This window comes from Mesoplodon bidens (assembly GCF_964165515.1).
Source record: "Mesoplodon bidens genome assembly, chromosome: 11".
Lineage (NCBI taxonomy): Eukaryota > Metazoa > Chordata > Mammalia > Artiodactyla > Ziphiidae > Mesoplodon > Mesoplodon bidens.
This window is the reverse complement of record NC_138167.1, coordinates 29,169,534-29,185,084: the sequence shown is the minus strand read 5'-3', so window position 1 is coordinate 29,185,084 and position 15,551 is coordinate 29,169,534. Positions and strand designations below refer to the sequence as shown.

The following is a 15,551-nucleotide window of genomic DNA, read 5'->3' as shown; positions in this document are numbered from 1 at the left end:
GCAAAGTGTTTCCCCCTCTTCAGGAGAGATGGGGTCTTGATGACTTGCGAAAAGGCACATAAAGAAGCAGTAAAGAGGCTTCCCTGGTGGTGCAGTGGTTGAGAATCTGCCTGCCAATGCAGGGGACACGGGTTCGATCCCTGGTCCAGGAAGATCCCACATGCCGCGGAGCCGCTAAGCCCGTGCACCACAACTACTGAAGCCCGCGCACCACAACTACTGAAGCCCGCGCACCTAGATCCCCTGCTCGGCAGCTAGAGAAAGCCCGCGCGCAGCAACAAAGGCCCAACACAGCCAAAAATAAATAAATAAAATAAATAAATTTATTGTAAAAAAAGAAGCAGCAAAGTATAGGAACAGGACAAGGACAAAATCAAAAACACCCACAGTTATAAAAGCAGGAGCCGTCAATATTTATTAAAACTCGTACCTGCATCACCCTCGAAGAAACCTCATGAGGTGGGAGCCAAGATTATCCCTTCCTTAGTGATGAGGAAGGAGAAAACTCAGAAAGGTTAATTGACCTTCTCAAGGTCATTTGGCTTTAATAGAGTCAGGCTAGAGGTAAGTCTGGGATAAAAATTCTGGTCTTTCTGGCTCCAAAATCTGCCAATTTTACCACTACGCTATTGTGCTTCCCTGAGCAAATCCACTACAGAGAACGGGCACGCAACAGAACGCACTAATGTGAGGGGAAGGAACCTGACAGAAACAAATAGTACCTCTAGGTATATGGTTATGGAGGTTTACAAAAAGGAGGAAAAGCAGTAGTGCTTCAGGACAGAAATAAATAAATTGAGGAAGGGAAGAGAACAATATTCATTCATGTGTGGACCAGTCAGACTTTTTTACTGTTTCCCTATGCATTTGGTTGTCTATTCCCTCATGACCTGGGAGGTGGAATTTGTCTCCACTTTCCTGATGAGGAAACTATAGGTGAGAAAAGGGTATCTTGTTCATATTGCAAAGGTAAGAGTTGATTAGACAAAGAGAAGAGGGAAGAACTTTCCAGACAAAGGGAACTACATGTGCAAAACCTTGTAGTGATGGTGCGGGGAGAGGGGAGCTGGTACATCAAGGATCAGAAACAAGATCAGTGTGGCCAAAGCAGGAAGCATGAGGCGGGAAAAGTACAAGAAGAGCCTAGTGAGGCGGGTGGGGTCCAGACCCATTGAAAGCTCTTTGGGACATGTCACAAATTCTAGTCTTTATTGTAAAAGCAGTGAGAATCCACTGGAAGATTTTGAATAGGAAAGGGCATGATTGGATCTGTGTTACTGAAATAGTCTAGGAGAGAAAGGAGAACTTTGTCAGGATGGGGGCAGTGGAGACAGAGAAAGGGAAATGGATTTGAGAAATTTTTAGATGAAATTAGCAGTATTTGGTAATGAATTGGCTACAAAGAATGAAGGAGAAAGAGGTGTGGAGGATGATTCCTAAGTTCCTGGTTTATATAATCACATATTTACTCAAGCCCATCACTGAGATAAGAAATGCTGGTAGAGCATGACATTTGGGGAGATAATGAGTGTGGTCTTGAACATGTTCAAACCAAATGTCTTGTTTAAGGAAGAACAACTCAGTAGAGATGTCACATAGGCAGCTTGAAATCCAGATCTAGATCTCAAAGAAAACTGAAACTTAGGTTAGGTCCTTCTACCATGCATTTCCTGTTACCTAACACTTCATTGTAATGATTTGACAGACTACCCTTTAGAAAACATGCTCTATAAACCATGTCTGCCTGGTTTACTGCTAGATCTCCAGCACCAGGTACTGTACCTGCAAAGAAAGCACCCAAGAAATACCTGTTGAACTGAACCAAAGCATCAAACTCTAAATGATGTTCTAAACAGCTGCTCAAGATCAGCTAATCTCCCCCGCTTTGACTGTAGCCTGCATTCACTGATCTCCCTGGCTCCAAGCTCTTACCTCTGTACCCTGGTTTGTCCTCCCTGCCCTCCCTGAGCTGAGAGTTGGGTCCCAGTGTTTCCTTGAGGGATTTTGAAGTTGATCTGTCTACAAGATTTAGCTTTCCCATTGGCTTAGCTGAGGACTCCCCACTTCAAGAATAGGGTTGAGAGAGGAACCATAATATTGTCTCAGGTTGATGAGATTCAGATTAGGCAGGAGTGAGAGGATGTTCCTGAACACAAGGCTCAGAGGTACTGTGGGAAGAAGCTACAAAAGGGACTTGACTGGGACACAGAAATAAGAGAAAAGTTTAGCTAGATAAGGTGGATGAGCTTTGAATATAAGAATGGAAAATTTGGGTTTGAAAGGAATGGTAACATGGGAGAACTGTGGATTCCTAACGGGCGTGACATAGAGCCCAGTTGTAGGGAGACTCGTCTGGCATCAGCCTGCAGGATTAATTGAAGAGATAAGAGATCAAAAGCAAAAGGACCAGCTAGAGGCTGTTGTAGTGACGCAGGTGTGAAGGGATAAGAGACTTAATAGGCAGTGGAAGTCGACACTCTTGGAGATGAAGATAAATGGAGAGACCTTGGTGAACGTTAGTCTGGACAGCAATGGAAGATGCAAAAATGACCCCCGGATTTCAAACCCTGGTAGTAGCTGGGAGACTAACGGTGCTCCTGACAAAAAGGAGGTCTTTGTTTTCTATGGAGAAAAATGAAGCTAAAGAAGTCAATGCTCTTGTTACTTTGGCTGTAGATCATCTCCCTGTTAAAAAATTCACAACCATGGTGACCTCGGAGAAACTGAGCAATTCCATGTAAATTGACTTTGAAATATATTTCTCATTGGAGTCTTGTACTTCCCAGTGATGCCAGAGAGGCAGAGGTTTGGTTCTATTAGACACTTCATACAGCTACTAGTCGAGCCAGCTGACTAGTCTCTAAATTATTTTTTTTTGTGACTAAATATATTTTTTAATCCTGAAAAAACTCCTGGTAATCATCCGAGAGAAAGAATAAATGATATGACTTTTAGTTCTGACAGGAGCATATCTGACCCTTCCCAAGAAAAGTTATAATTAGAACTCCAGGGTTTGTTTTTTGGTGAAAGAAGTTGACCTCAATCACCATTAGTGGATTTGTCCATCTGTAGGTAATTACAGAAACTAGAGTTGGGACTAGTCTCTAAGTTACTACACTTCAGTGAACCTATAGAGTTTCCCTCTCCCCAAGCTGCAAAGACGGAAAAAACTTTTTTACCTTTTCAGAGACAAGTCTAAAGCAATAATTTTTCTTCCTGGTTTTACATTAAGTTTACCAGTAAATAAGATGGAGAATAGAAAGATGGAAGAAGAACTTCCCATATAAGCAATCATGGTGTTTATATGAATTCATATGCTTAGTATTTTCCTAGGTTATAGATGGGAAATTTCATTAGAAGGTGGAATCCCACATTGTCATGATTTCATAAATATTAAAAAACTATACTAACAATAAAAATGACTCATATTATTAGGAAGAATTCATATAAATCAACACGAATTCAATCTGTAAGAGTTCATATAGATAAAATTCTATCCAGATAGTATTATTATAATGATCTGACAAATTCAATTCCAATGATCCACTGGTTTCAGTGCAATAAAATTCAGTAAAATTTCACCATAACAAAGACTTTAGGGAATTGGTCAAATTGTGTTATATACAAGCTTGGAACTACATGCTTTTCATTTCATAGTAAAAGTTAGATAATAATGGAAACTTTTCATTTCTTAACATTTTATAAATGAACTAAATCACTGTGTTCATTTGACTCTTCAGGAATTGTTCAAAATGGTCTCATAAAATGTACAAATGTGTGTACAAGAGAGTTGATCACTTGTTTAAAACTTATGAAGAAAAATGCTCATCCAAATATAAAATAGCTGTGTCAAATGCTGTGCTTCATAGTTCTGTTTATTGTAAGAGTCCCATAAGCTGTATTATACCTGCAGCTGCAGCATTCTTCACACCTTTGACTTTTTTTTTCTCCAGTCATCCATGTTAATAATTGACAATATTACAGTCATCTGAGATGGGAATTAGCCAATATCAATGGGTTATCTTTTGACTAACGCTTTCTTCCCTGTAGTTAATGGCTCATCAAAGACATTCTCAAACAAAGATATAAGTTTGTGTGATACATTGGCAAGGTAGCATATACAAGATATATGTAAAGGGCTATTTTCTGGAGAAACAATAGCAAGAATTACCTCATAGATTCTCTAATCCCTACCATAATGCCATCTATAAAGCAAAAATTCCTTTCAGGAGTGTGGAGCAGATTGGCAAAATGTTTCTTTTAAAAGAGAAAATTTGTAAAGTTAAGCTTTTATGAATGAAAACATTAGGGAAAAACTTCAGAGAGAAGTTAAGAAAATAAGCACTTTTTTTTGCCATTGCCTAACATTAAAAATTGATTTTTTTTTTTTTTTTTTTTTTTTGCCTGTTACGTTCCAGCTCTTCCTCACATAAGATACACTGATATTACAGAACTGTATTCACGGTGAACATGCAGTTCTGTTTTATCTTTATTTTGTATAATACTGGGTAACATTCATCCCTGCATGGTTCCCTCCACCCAGTTGCCCAGAACACTAAGCCACCATAGCTTCTTTGTCTTCCCTTCTGGTCACATCCAGCAAATCTGACCAACCACGTTTGGTCAGACCCACTTATTTAACATCCTTCATACCAGGCCTTCCTCCACATTCCCATACTTCTTTAAAGCACTCCTCCTTTCTCACCCTGATGACTGCAACTGCCTTGATCACTTCCTGTCCCCCCAGCCCCTCTTGCACACAGCTATCAGACTGACCTTTCCACAGCACATCCATTATTAGGTTGTTCACTCTGGAGACAACACGACACCCCCATCCCAGAGAAATAGTTTTATGCAGATCTTGAAGATCACTTGGGGGAAGGTGAGACGTTTCTCATAGGTTTAGTAATCCAGAAACTTTCTGGGAGTGAAGTTATTCAGACTCCAAACGCTTACCTTGTATACGCAAAGTTGTTGAAGACTGTCAGGGTGAAATGGATGGTCCTGACCAGGTGCCAGTGGTGAGGAGAGACAACCCAGAGTCCCTGAGAAACAGCCCCCTTGGCCCAGCAGTTTGTGCAGTAGAATCCCTTTTGGCAATGGTAGAGCCCTCCGACCTCCAGGCTTCCCTCCAGAGAAGGAGTTTCAACATATGCGCAACAGGCATGACGAATCCATTTCTCATCACTTGTGGTCCTCTAAGTGACACCGTAGAGGCTCATAGTTAATAAAAATTCTGTTCTTGCACTAGATGATATCATATTTTTCCTCAGCCATTTTCGCCTTTGGGGACTTTTTGGACCTTTGCTGGAGAAACACAAAACGTGTGCATCTCCTTTTCTCTGTGAAGGAAGCCTTCCTATAACACCAATCAAAACATGCAGTGCTGGGCTTCCCTGGTGGTGCAGTGGTTGAGAGTCCGCCTGCTGATGCAGGGTGACGCGGGTTGGTGCCCCGGTCCGGGAAGATCCCACATGCCGCGGAGCGGCTGGGTCCGTGAGCCATGGCCGCTGAGCCTGTGCGTCTGGAGCCTGTGCTCCGCAACGGGAGAGGCCACGACAGTGAGAGACCCGCGTACCGCAAAAAAAACCCAAAAAACATGCAGTGCTGGGGCTTTCCTGGTGGCGCGGTCGTTGAGAATCCGCCTGCCGATGCAGGGGACACGGGTTTGTGCCCCGGTCCGGGAGGATCCCACATGCCGCGGAGCGGCTGGGCCCGTGAGCCATGGCCGCTGAGCCTGCGCGTCTGGAGCCTGTGCTCAGCAAAGGGAGGGGCCACAATAGTGAGAGGCCCGCGTACCGCAAATATATATATATATATAAAACATGAAGTGCTGGACATATGTATTAAGGATGTACAGTGAGTAGAAAATCAGCCAGCCTGCCAGTCCATATGACCAAAAAAAAAAAAAAAAAATGGCAATCTTCGATAGAGAGATTTGAAATTACAAAGGATTAAGATGCTTCAGAACAAACAAAAGAAACTTCAGGGCAGGGGGAATGATACTACTTCCTAAATGTGAAGATTTTTCTCCAGTAATAAGCCTATCATTTGTAGAGTGCTTTACTGTTTGCAAAACCCTTCTGCATATATTTTTCTCATTTAATTCCCATAGCAATTGTGTGACATGTTGTGATTCTGCTTTACAGATATGAAAACTGACCCTCAGAGAAATTCATCAGAATGCCCCTAATCTCAGAATTTAATAAGTGACAGAGTCTTGACTTAAATTTGTGTCTTAATTCTCCTAACTCAGCGCACTTTCCAGTTTACCCTATGCTCATTATGTAGGTGGTTGCATGTGACATAGGAAGTAGGGTAACATTTTATTTTATCTATCATTTTCTGTAAGTTACAAGTAACATACAGAGCATAAAATGGGTGCCATTTCCTATATAGTGACTACTTTTCAGATTGCATTTCAAGATCATAAATAATTAAGAGGTTTGTTTGTCCAGAAGAAGGTGAGGCCACTCCCTTTGTTAAAGTGTTTCATTTTGCTACACCTAACTGCACCGCAGGCTTTATGCTGCCTCTGCCCCATTATTGATGGATAATTAAATGCCAAGATCACTGCTAGGAACTTTCTCTGAGAATGTGCCATCTATCACATGTCACCACTTCTTCTTTGCCTTCAGAGTGAAGATGTACTCTTCAGTAATGTATCAGGAACACAACTATTTGCCCTTTGTGATACTGAGATATAGATAGATAGATAGATAGGTAGGTAGGTAGATAGATATAAATATAGATACACACACACACACACACACAGGTAATGATAATACTGAAGGCTGAAAAGTAAGGGTGTCTGATCGCAGACACCTCTTCATCATTTCTGTTATGAGGGATGAAAGAAGTAGTCTGCATGTCTCAGAACTGAAATTCACTGACAAGCTGGCACTCATAGTCAACTTTTGACTAAGGGAAAATTTTAACAGACTTCTTTTTTTCTGACTGGTTTTATGGTCAAAAGACAAAAATGCTAACTGTTAACCCACTTCAAGCAGTAATAATTTAAAAATCATTAAGGTGCTTTATAGTTTACAAAGTCTTGTTGTGTTATTTTCTTTAGTAAGATAGAGTTACCCCCAATTTACAGATGTGAAAGCTGAAGTCTGTTGACTTGGCCATGGTCATACAGCTGCTATCTGACTTGGACCCAAAATTTCTCATCCCAAACCTCTGCACTGATTCACAGGTTCTGAGCTGACTATGCACACACACACACACACACACACACACACCTTTGTGACTTGCAGGAAATAGAAATGAAAACCAAAAAACCCTTAAAAAGTGCAGCCATATAATGTAGTTATTCTTGTTGCTCCTGATAATATTATAGAACCACATTTCTACGTGTGTTTCACGTACTGTGTTCTCGCATTTTACTTACGCTCCAGTGCTTAATGATTGCATTTTCAAGCATATGAATGGAAAACGCCCAGCTGCCCCACCAGACCAGGTTGACATAATATGAGCTTTCTGTTTACTCACTGAATAGGCACAATTCGTGCCCTGCCAGCTGCTTTGTCCACAGTCTTAACCTTGCTCTGTAAGAACCACCTGTATGAGTGGTTGGATGATGAATTCTATACTCTGGTTTGCCTTGGGATCTTCTGTTAAGATTGACTCAGATAATACCTCTGAGCGTGAACAATATACCACTTTCTGAAATAGGTTTGGACCACTGCACCCAGGTGGACATGGACTTCAAAACACCGCATTGAGAAGGAATACCATTTATGGGGATCTTCTTGGATGAAGAAACTGTTGAGAAAGAGAAACGTTTAATGCTGCACTCAGGATACCTGAGTACTGGGTCAGGGTGTATTAGTATTTGGAGTATTAGGACTGTGAAGAATTGCCCTGTCCTACTCATTTTAGATAGCAAATTGCTCTAAGATCACGGTGTAGAAGCCAGATTACATCCTTTTTACTGGAGGTGGGAGATGATTCATAAAAGACACCTATCCAGAGAAATGGACTTTTTAACATTGGAAACTGATACCAGGGTCACTTCAAGATCCAGCAGAAACTTTGGTAGTAACTTAAATAGCCAAAAAGACAAGCCTGTGACTCAATGCAGAGAAAGCCTTTTCTGTACATGTAACCTGATAGCTACACTGAACCTGAATGTCAGTCCTTTTCAGGACTTAGAAGCACTTGTAGTTTCAACGCATAAGCAACTAGCAATCATCAGTACATCAACTAAAACTCGGAAATTCATATTATCTAAATAAAATCTTCATGCTTTAATCAGTGCAGTCATTAAGGAGAGTTTACATATGTGCTTTACTCTTAGTCAAACAAAAACAAGCACCTCCTCAGGCCCCAATGACATTATACCTTATTTGAACACGGGCCGAGCATGTTGTTGCTGGAATAAGGGGAAGAGACGGCGTTGAGTTCATCTAAACCTCTCCAGTTCCATTTGTAGACAGAACCTTGAGATATTTGGAAGCTGCATTTCTGCTGCCTGCAATGATAGTTGTTCTACTGGAAATTTAATTGTGAGTGGGCTGTGACACCGGACTTGTTTGTTCCAAGTGACCTTATCTCAGTATCAAAACTTGGCCCAGGGCCTTGAGGGCATCCCTCCCCATTCAGTCAGAGAAACAGGAGCCAGGGCATGAGTGGAGTGAAATGTGTGACCAAAAGTGAGGAAGCTGCTTTCCACTGAGATTAGCTCCCTACCACAGAGAACTCTATTTCTAAACTGTTTAAATTTGGTCTGCAGGAGATTATTTTGTGATCCTTGTGTGCTTCCTGCATCTGTTTAGTCTTAAGCGCTTCCTAAAACATTTTTCAAAATCCACTCGTGATTTTCTAATCCTTCCTAATACATGTGCTGCTTAAAATGCACCTCTTCTCTTTCTTTAATCCTAGCTTTGAAAATGCAAACAAATGTGTGAGCCTTGAGAACAGACTGGAAAAAATGAATGAGGGCTGTCGGATGCATAGCTGAATGTTGATGGTTCTGTTGTTCACGCACCTTACAGGAAATTTCAATCTGCCTGGTCACTTCAATATGAAAAGTTAAGGCATTGTCATTACAGCCATTGTTTATGTTTAGGATTAGGGTGAAATAAATGTATTGCACTCCCTCTGCTGGCCCTGAAGCTGCAACAGTTTATTAACTAGACCTATTTTTAGATGTATTTCCCCATTAAAAAAAAAAAATGGTGTATAGAAAAAGCAAGCAAAAACTGGGAAAGCTGTTAATTTTATTATTCATTTAAAATGTCAAGAAAAACAAACATCTGCTCAATGCCTTTGGTTCGGATGAGCAAGAAAGCCTACAGGTTTAGGCTTTTCAGCACAATAGTAAGAAAAGGTGGGGGGGCGGCACCTCCCTTCTCCCTGAGGCGGGCCTCTGACAGCCTTGTAAAAATTACCTCCTCCCTTTCAAATACTGAAATAATCTTTTCCCAGAGCTAGTCAATAAGTATGTTTTGTGTGTTCAAAACAGTCCAGGAAAGTAACAGCCTTTGTTTGTCTTGGGGTGGGAAGGAGGAGAGAAGGTGTCTTTCTCCTGGTGTCAGAAAGGGAAGCTAAAAGATCAGGCTGAAAGGTTATACCCCAGGGGAGGCCACTTCCTTGCCGGAAAGCATGTTATCCACAAGGCTGGAAGAGAATCAGGGCACCGTGGAATTTTACAGCAGTGGTTCTACTCATGAGTGAGAAGAGGCTACCAGGAGAGCAGAATGCTCCAGATGTCAGGGGGTCCTGAGGGCCCCGAGCCCTGTTTCACTCCTATTAATCAACATATTGAGGTTTTCCTGCACGGCGCATCTTGTGCCTGGGCTTCGCTCTCTGCTTCTGCTCTTGCTTGCTCTCTTCCCAGGCGTCTGGATGCCAACCACATCAGCTCCGTGCCCCCCAGCTGTTTCAGTGGCCTGTATTCTCTGAGGCACCTGTGGCTGGATGACAACGCTCTGACAGAAATCCCTGTCCAGGCTTTCAGAAGTTTATCAGCACTGCAGGCCATGACCTTGGCCCTGAACAAAATACACCACATACCAGACAACGCCTTTAGAAACCTCTCCAGCTTGGTGGTTCTGTAAGTTTTATTGATTTTTTTCCTCTCTCTTTTAACAGTTTCTAAATTCACTGTAACACCTTGTAATTCACTGTAAGACCTTGACCTTAAACAGATAGCCCTTCAGACTTTGAATAGGGACATTTTAAGGGAGGGAAAACCCCCCAAAATGACTCATAAATGTTCTAATTGTGTAAAAGAATTAAACAGCATTTATCGAGCACCTGCCAAGGGCCAAGCACTGCTAGGCATTCAAAGATAACAAAATATGACCTCTGTCTTAGGGAAGCCATTGTGTATTGTACATGTAATCACCACACCGTATGGTTAGTCCTGCGACCGAAGTTAATAAAAAAAAATCCCTTATTTATGATAATAATTTATAATGCAGGTCAAATTGAAATATGCCCTTCTTATTATTTAATAAGAACTTCTTGAACCCCTTCCAACAAGGGAACAGAAGCAAGGAATGAACCCTTGACAGCGAGCTATGCATTTATATGGCTTTTTTCCTTTGAGGTCCAGATTTCACTATTTCGAGTAAATCAAAAAGATTCTCAAGTAATAGTTTGAAAACTAATCAGTTCAAGAGTGTAGAAGAATGCCCCACATGTATAACATAATAGTCAACCAATCCTGATACAGGACAACAGTAGCTGCTTGACAGCCTCTAAGAGCAGTTTGTATGGTGACTTCATGGAAGGCGTCTTCTACACTGTTTCTGGCTTTGCTCCATGCCCCCCACCAGCCCATCGCTGTCTTCAATCAGTCCACTTTTCCTGATGACACGTCAGTCTCTTGCACTGCAGTATATACACCTTTGAGGGCTGGCCAGCATCTCATCCATCTTTTTAGGCTCCCCTCAACCCTCTTTCCTCATGTGTTGCATGTAAAAGGTCCTCAATAAATGTCACAAAGATGTCACATGAAACCAACATATATTTATTAGAATGAAAACCTTAGTCTGAAAGGATAGGACATGTGGGGTGAAAGTAACAAATTTCTATACTGAATTTCACATACAAAGGTCATGCTTCTATCCCACCAGAAGCTGGGTAGGTGCTTTAATTTTTCCCTCCACTAGAGGGAATGGATTTACAGAGATCCAGCTATTCTTTTTCCCCCATCCTTAAGCCCATTTTCCAAAAACCCCTTTATGACTTGGTCCAGTTTTCAGTTATGCACACAGCTCTTCTCACTGGCCCTGACCTAACCGACTTAACCATTGAGCCAAAGATGATAATTAGAGCCATTTATACTATGTCAAGATAACTACTCTCCTTGGGCAGCCAAAACATCTGATCCCCATTCTCTGTGGCTGAGATTGTTGTTTCCTCTTAACCTGTAGCCCCACCCTGGGAATGTAGCCATGATAAGCCATCAGCTTTAATAGAGAATGTGCTTAGTACACCTAGGACCTTCCCTCCATCCTCCATTTGTCAGTGTTGGTCAGAATCTCTATTTAGTATCCTACATCCCAAAGCCATACTGAACAACCTGAATTTACTTTTATCAGTCTCGTTGCTCACTCCGTGATTATTATACATTCCATGCTATCTCAAATATAGAATCATCTGTGGGAAGAGTGAACGGGGCAGATAGCCTTTAAAACAAACAAACAAAAACGTTAAACAAAGCATTTCGTATATATAATCAGTGCATTCTTTCGCATAAGTTTCTTTGGATTTCAGCAATCAAAATGTTGTGCCTAAGTTTCCATGTGCAGTGTGCCTTCATGACTGTCAGTAATGTTCTCCTGCAGGCATCTCCATAACAATAGAATCCACTCCCTGGGAAAGAAATGCTTTGATGGACTCCACAGCCTGGAGACTCTGTGAGTTGACCTTTTATTTGTTTCCTTTTTTTCAGTGTTTTCATGACTATTCTGAAAGAATCAAAATAGCCTTAAAGTCAGAGTTGCTATTTGGTTTGGTTAATTGCCTGAGCTTTAAACAGGTATTTACAGTGGCTTCATCTTACCCTCACACACACACCCTACAGAGCTGAACAATAAAACTGAGATTTTATTTTAATCTATCAAGAGTGATAAATTAGTTAGAATCATTATAAGCTAAATGAGATGTCCTCTACTGAGCAGTGACTGTTTGCTTAGGAATGTGTGCTCTGTCAAGGATTGGTTCCATATTGTCACTCAGGCTCACTATTCATGAGTCTGGTCCAACCCCCCGAAGGAGAGGATGCAGAGTAGCAAATGCCAAACTCTGTCCAATCCAAAAGGAACAGGCGTCTCATTAGCAAATGGTGAAGCTTCCTGCTGAAGCAACTCAGAAGTCTACAAAGTAGTAACAGTGGTACATTTACTGAGTGTATCTCTAACCAATATTGTACTGAACACTCAGCATACATTGTTTCAGTCACTCCTACAAGCAGCCCATGAGAGCAGGTGCTACCATACCATTTTAGGCTCCAGTAAGGTTAAGTTACTTTATCAACACGACATAGCCAGTCAGTGCATAACTGGGATTTGCTTCCTTCCCTAGTTTGACTCCAAAATCCATGCTTACCACTATACCCTACTTCCAAAGAGTAGGGCAAAACCTCAGTTCTGAGTTGGTATCTGTAATAAAAATACATAGAGTCCAGCCAGCTGACCACTCAGAGCCACAGCGAGAGCAGTTCTCATGGGCCTCCCCAGGGTTGAGCTGTTTCCTAGGGGAGGGGCTCCTCTTAATCACCCTGTTGAGTAAGAGGCCTAATGAGGATGCCGTGACAGGCAGTGAGGACACCGTGTGTGCTGGGAGAGGAAGTGGTTCCAGCTGCGCCCTCCTCACCTCCATGTTTTTAACACTCAAGTGTAATAAGCCACACAGTGCCGCTGAATCTACAACGCTGGCTCTGACCAGGACTGCAGAAGGACATGACCAAAGACCACATCTTGTATGGCTTTGGAGCCCTTGTTCATTTACATACAGACCTTAGCACTTTGTACCTGGTCAATTTAGCTTCTAACCAGATCTGAGTCCACTCATTTCCTGCAGGACCTAACAGCTGTCCTTCCAGGGCAACTTAAGTCACTCTGCGCTTCCTCTTAGAAAGGAGGAATCATCCTCATAAGGAGATGCCAAAGGTGAACTTGTCCAGGCGGGACTTTGAAGTCAACTTAAAGGCACAGGCAAGCTGTTCCCATCAGCGGCTTGGAAAAATTAGAACATCTCCCTTATTTACACAAAGGCTGGGCTGGGGAATATTAGCAATGGATAGCACCTTCCGGTCCTTTTCAACACAACAGGAACAAAAAAACAAGATGGGCTTTGATAGGTATTTCCATAAATGGTCTTCCCCATCCCCCCCGACCGGGGCGCTTGAGGTAAGGACCCAGGATTGCAAATTCATGCAATACATGCATTCAGGGCAAATTCATGTGAGTCTCAATGTCCCCTCTTCCCTCGCCTTGCCCAGGGCTACAGAGGCTCAGTAGGTTGGTTATTCCCAACCTCTTCCTTTCCCTCACTAGAAATCTAAGTAATTTATAAGGACCCAATCCTCGTTTAATCAAAACAGAGCATCTGGAGAGATTTACAAACAGGAAGAAAATTTATGTCCACAAAAGACACAAGTTTCCTGCCTGCTGTATAGCTTAAGGATGGTTTGTGCCAGACAAGTAGGAATCTTGATTCATGTTTAACTTGGTCAAATTATCTCTCTCTTAAAGTTAAATAGCAATTCTTCCCCACAGAGGAAGATCTAACCACATCTGATTGCCTGACCAAAAGGTTTTTCTGCGTCATCTGGGAAATCTGCCGTTCCCAGAGACAAGGAGGCAATTACTTTTTCATATGGAGATGTAGATAAATGGTGGAGTTAAGTCTATAAAGTGCTTGTGAGTAATGGAACTGAAAAGCCATTTGTGTCATAACAGATAGAGGAACGAATGATTTGAGATTGTTTGGCCATTCCGTCTCTATGCAGGAAGGATGATAGAGAGCTTTGCCTCACAGACCAAGGAAAACGTCACCCTTCGGACCTGAATCTTTATTTGTGACCGTGTGGAAATTCTAGACCTGAGGTCGTTCCTGAGAGTACCCTGTACCACATAAGCCTCTCCAAAAGCAGGCTATCATCCTGGACCTCAGGCTGGGAGAAAGACAGGAACTGTACCAGAGTCAGGAACAAAGCCACTCTCCTAGATGTCCTCTCAGGAGAGACTCTGAAAAGCAGTGGGACAAAGTCAGAGAATGGAGGAGGGGACCGGAAAGTGGATGTGGTTCCGGAGCCCCGAGGAGGGTACAGACTAGCTGGCAGCTTGGTGAGCGGGGTTCGGGAGAAGAGCTACAGCGGCCAGCCGCCAACACCTGGCCAAGTGTCCCTCCCGCTTGGACATTCACTCTGCTGTATGTCCCCTCCCTTCTTTTAATGCCCAGTGCCATTGAGCCGTGACTCTTTGAAATTTCTCATGACCAGTCTAATGACCATTTTAATGCAGATACTTGTGGAATGATGGTGGTCAGCCAACCAACACAATCTCTCTTCATTAAGAAAAGGAATGAGAATTGTTATCAATGATACTGGTCCATGGGAAGGGCATGTTAACGTTCCTTGTAAATGTAATATATATGAATTTTTAAGTGAAAAACTGAACATATTATTTACTTATTTTCAGAGATTTAAATTATAATAATCTTGATGAATTCCCCACTGCAATCAGGACACTGTCCAACCTTAAAGAACTGTAAGTAGGACAAATTTAGTGGGAGAACTATTCTTTGTGAATTTATATTAAAGTATGTTTGACTATTGCACCTAATACGACTTACTAGAAAAATTTAAAAGGTCATGTAAATAATGATTAACTACATCCAAAATGTATTTTAATTTGCTTCCATCACCAACCATCAGCAGATAATCTTTTTTTAATCTATAATGGATTTCTCTAATATATATATATTAGAAAAAAGGATACATATTTCTTTAAGCCATACTCTTTTCCTAAGCCACATTTTCCCAACATTTATATACGTTATAGGTTTGTAGAGAACTCTATCAGAATTCAGTTATTTGCTGAGCATTTCGAAAAGACAAACTTTCCTAGGTTGCGTAGGACTGGATGAACACAATATATGTGCCTAGTATAGAGCTAGGTGCCTTCATATACATTATTTCATATTTTTTAATGTTTCATAAATCTTATTTAATTTTTATAGAAACTCACCATTTTACTACAGTAAAGCGAACTTTCAGCTATTAGGTTGCATATATTGTCTTTTATATATTATAATTTAATTACTTTTCTTTGTACCTAAAAATATGAATAACCTATGTAATGTTCTAACACTTGGAAAGGAAAATAAACACAGAGCCTATTCTCTTGGCAGAGAGAAATAAGACACACAGCTAAAGGATGTAGACAGCAGGGCTTGTTTATAAGAAAAAACCTCTATGTGGTTCTGCCTCAGGAAACCCCACACGGGGCTTAGCCGGGAAGTCATCATTGTCTGGGTCAGGCAGCCCCAAGACCGCCGTTCACCTCATTCAGCCACAGACCCGCATA

At 41.6% G+C, this 15,551-nt stretch overlaps 1 protein-coding gene across 3 annotated transcripts in view; it reads left to right on the top strand.

Moving 5' to 3' along the window:
- LGR5 (leucine rich repeat containing G protein-coupled receptor 5) overlaps nt 1-15,551 on the top strand; it is a gene marked incomplete at both ends in the record, with an annotated part of 121,099 nt that overhangs the window by 86,583 nt on the left and 18,965 nt on the right. For 2 of the 3 annotated variants that reach the window (XM_081248849.1, XM_081248848.1), the window contains 3 exons: nt 9,848-10,063; nt 11,805-11,876; nt 14,664-14,732. In XM_081248849.1, the coding sequence (XP_081104975.1) occupies nt 9,848-10,063; nt 11,805-11,876; nt 14,664-14,732 (357 nt within the window). The remainder of the gene's footprint in view (nt 1-9,847; nt 10,064-11,804; nt 11,877-14,663; nt 14,733-15,551) is intronic. The other variant, XM_081248850.1, reaches the window with a different exon arrangement.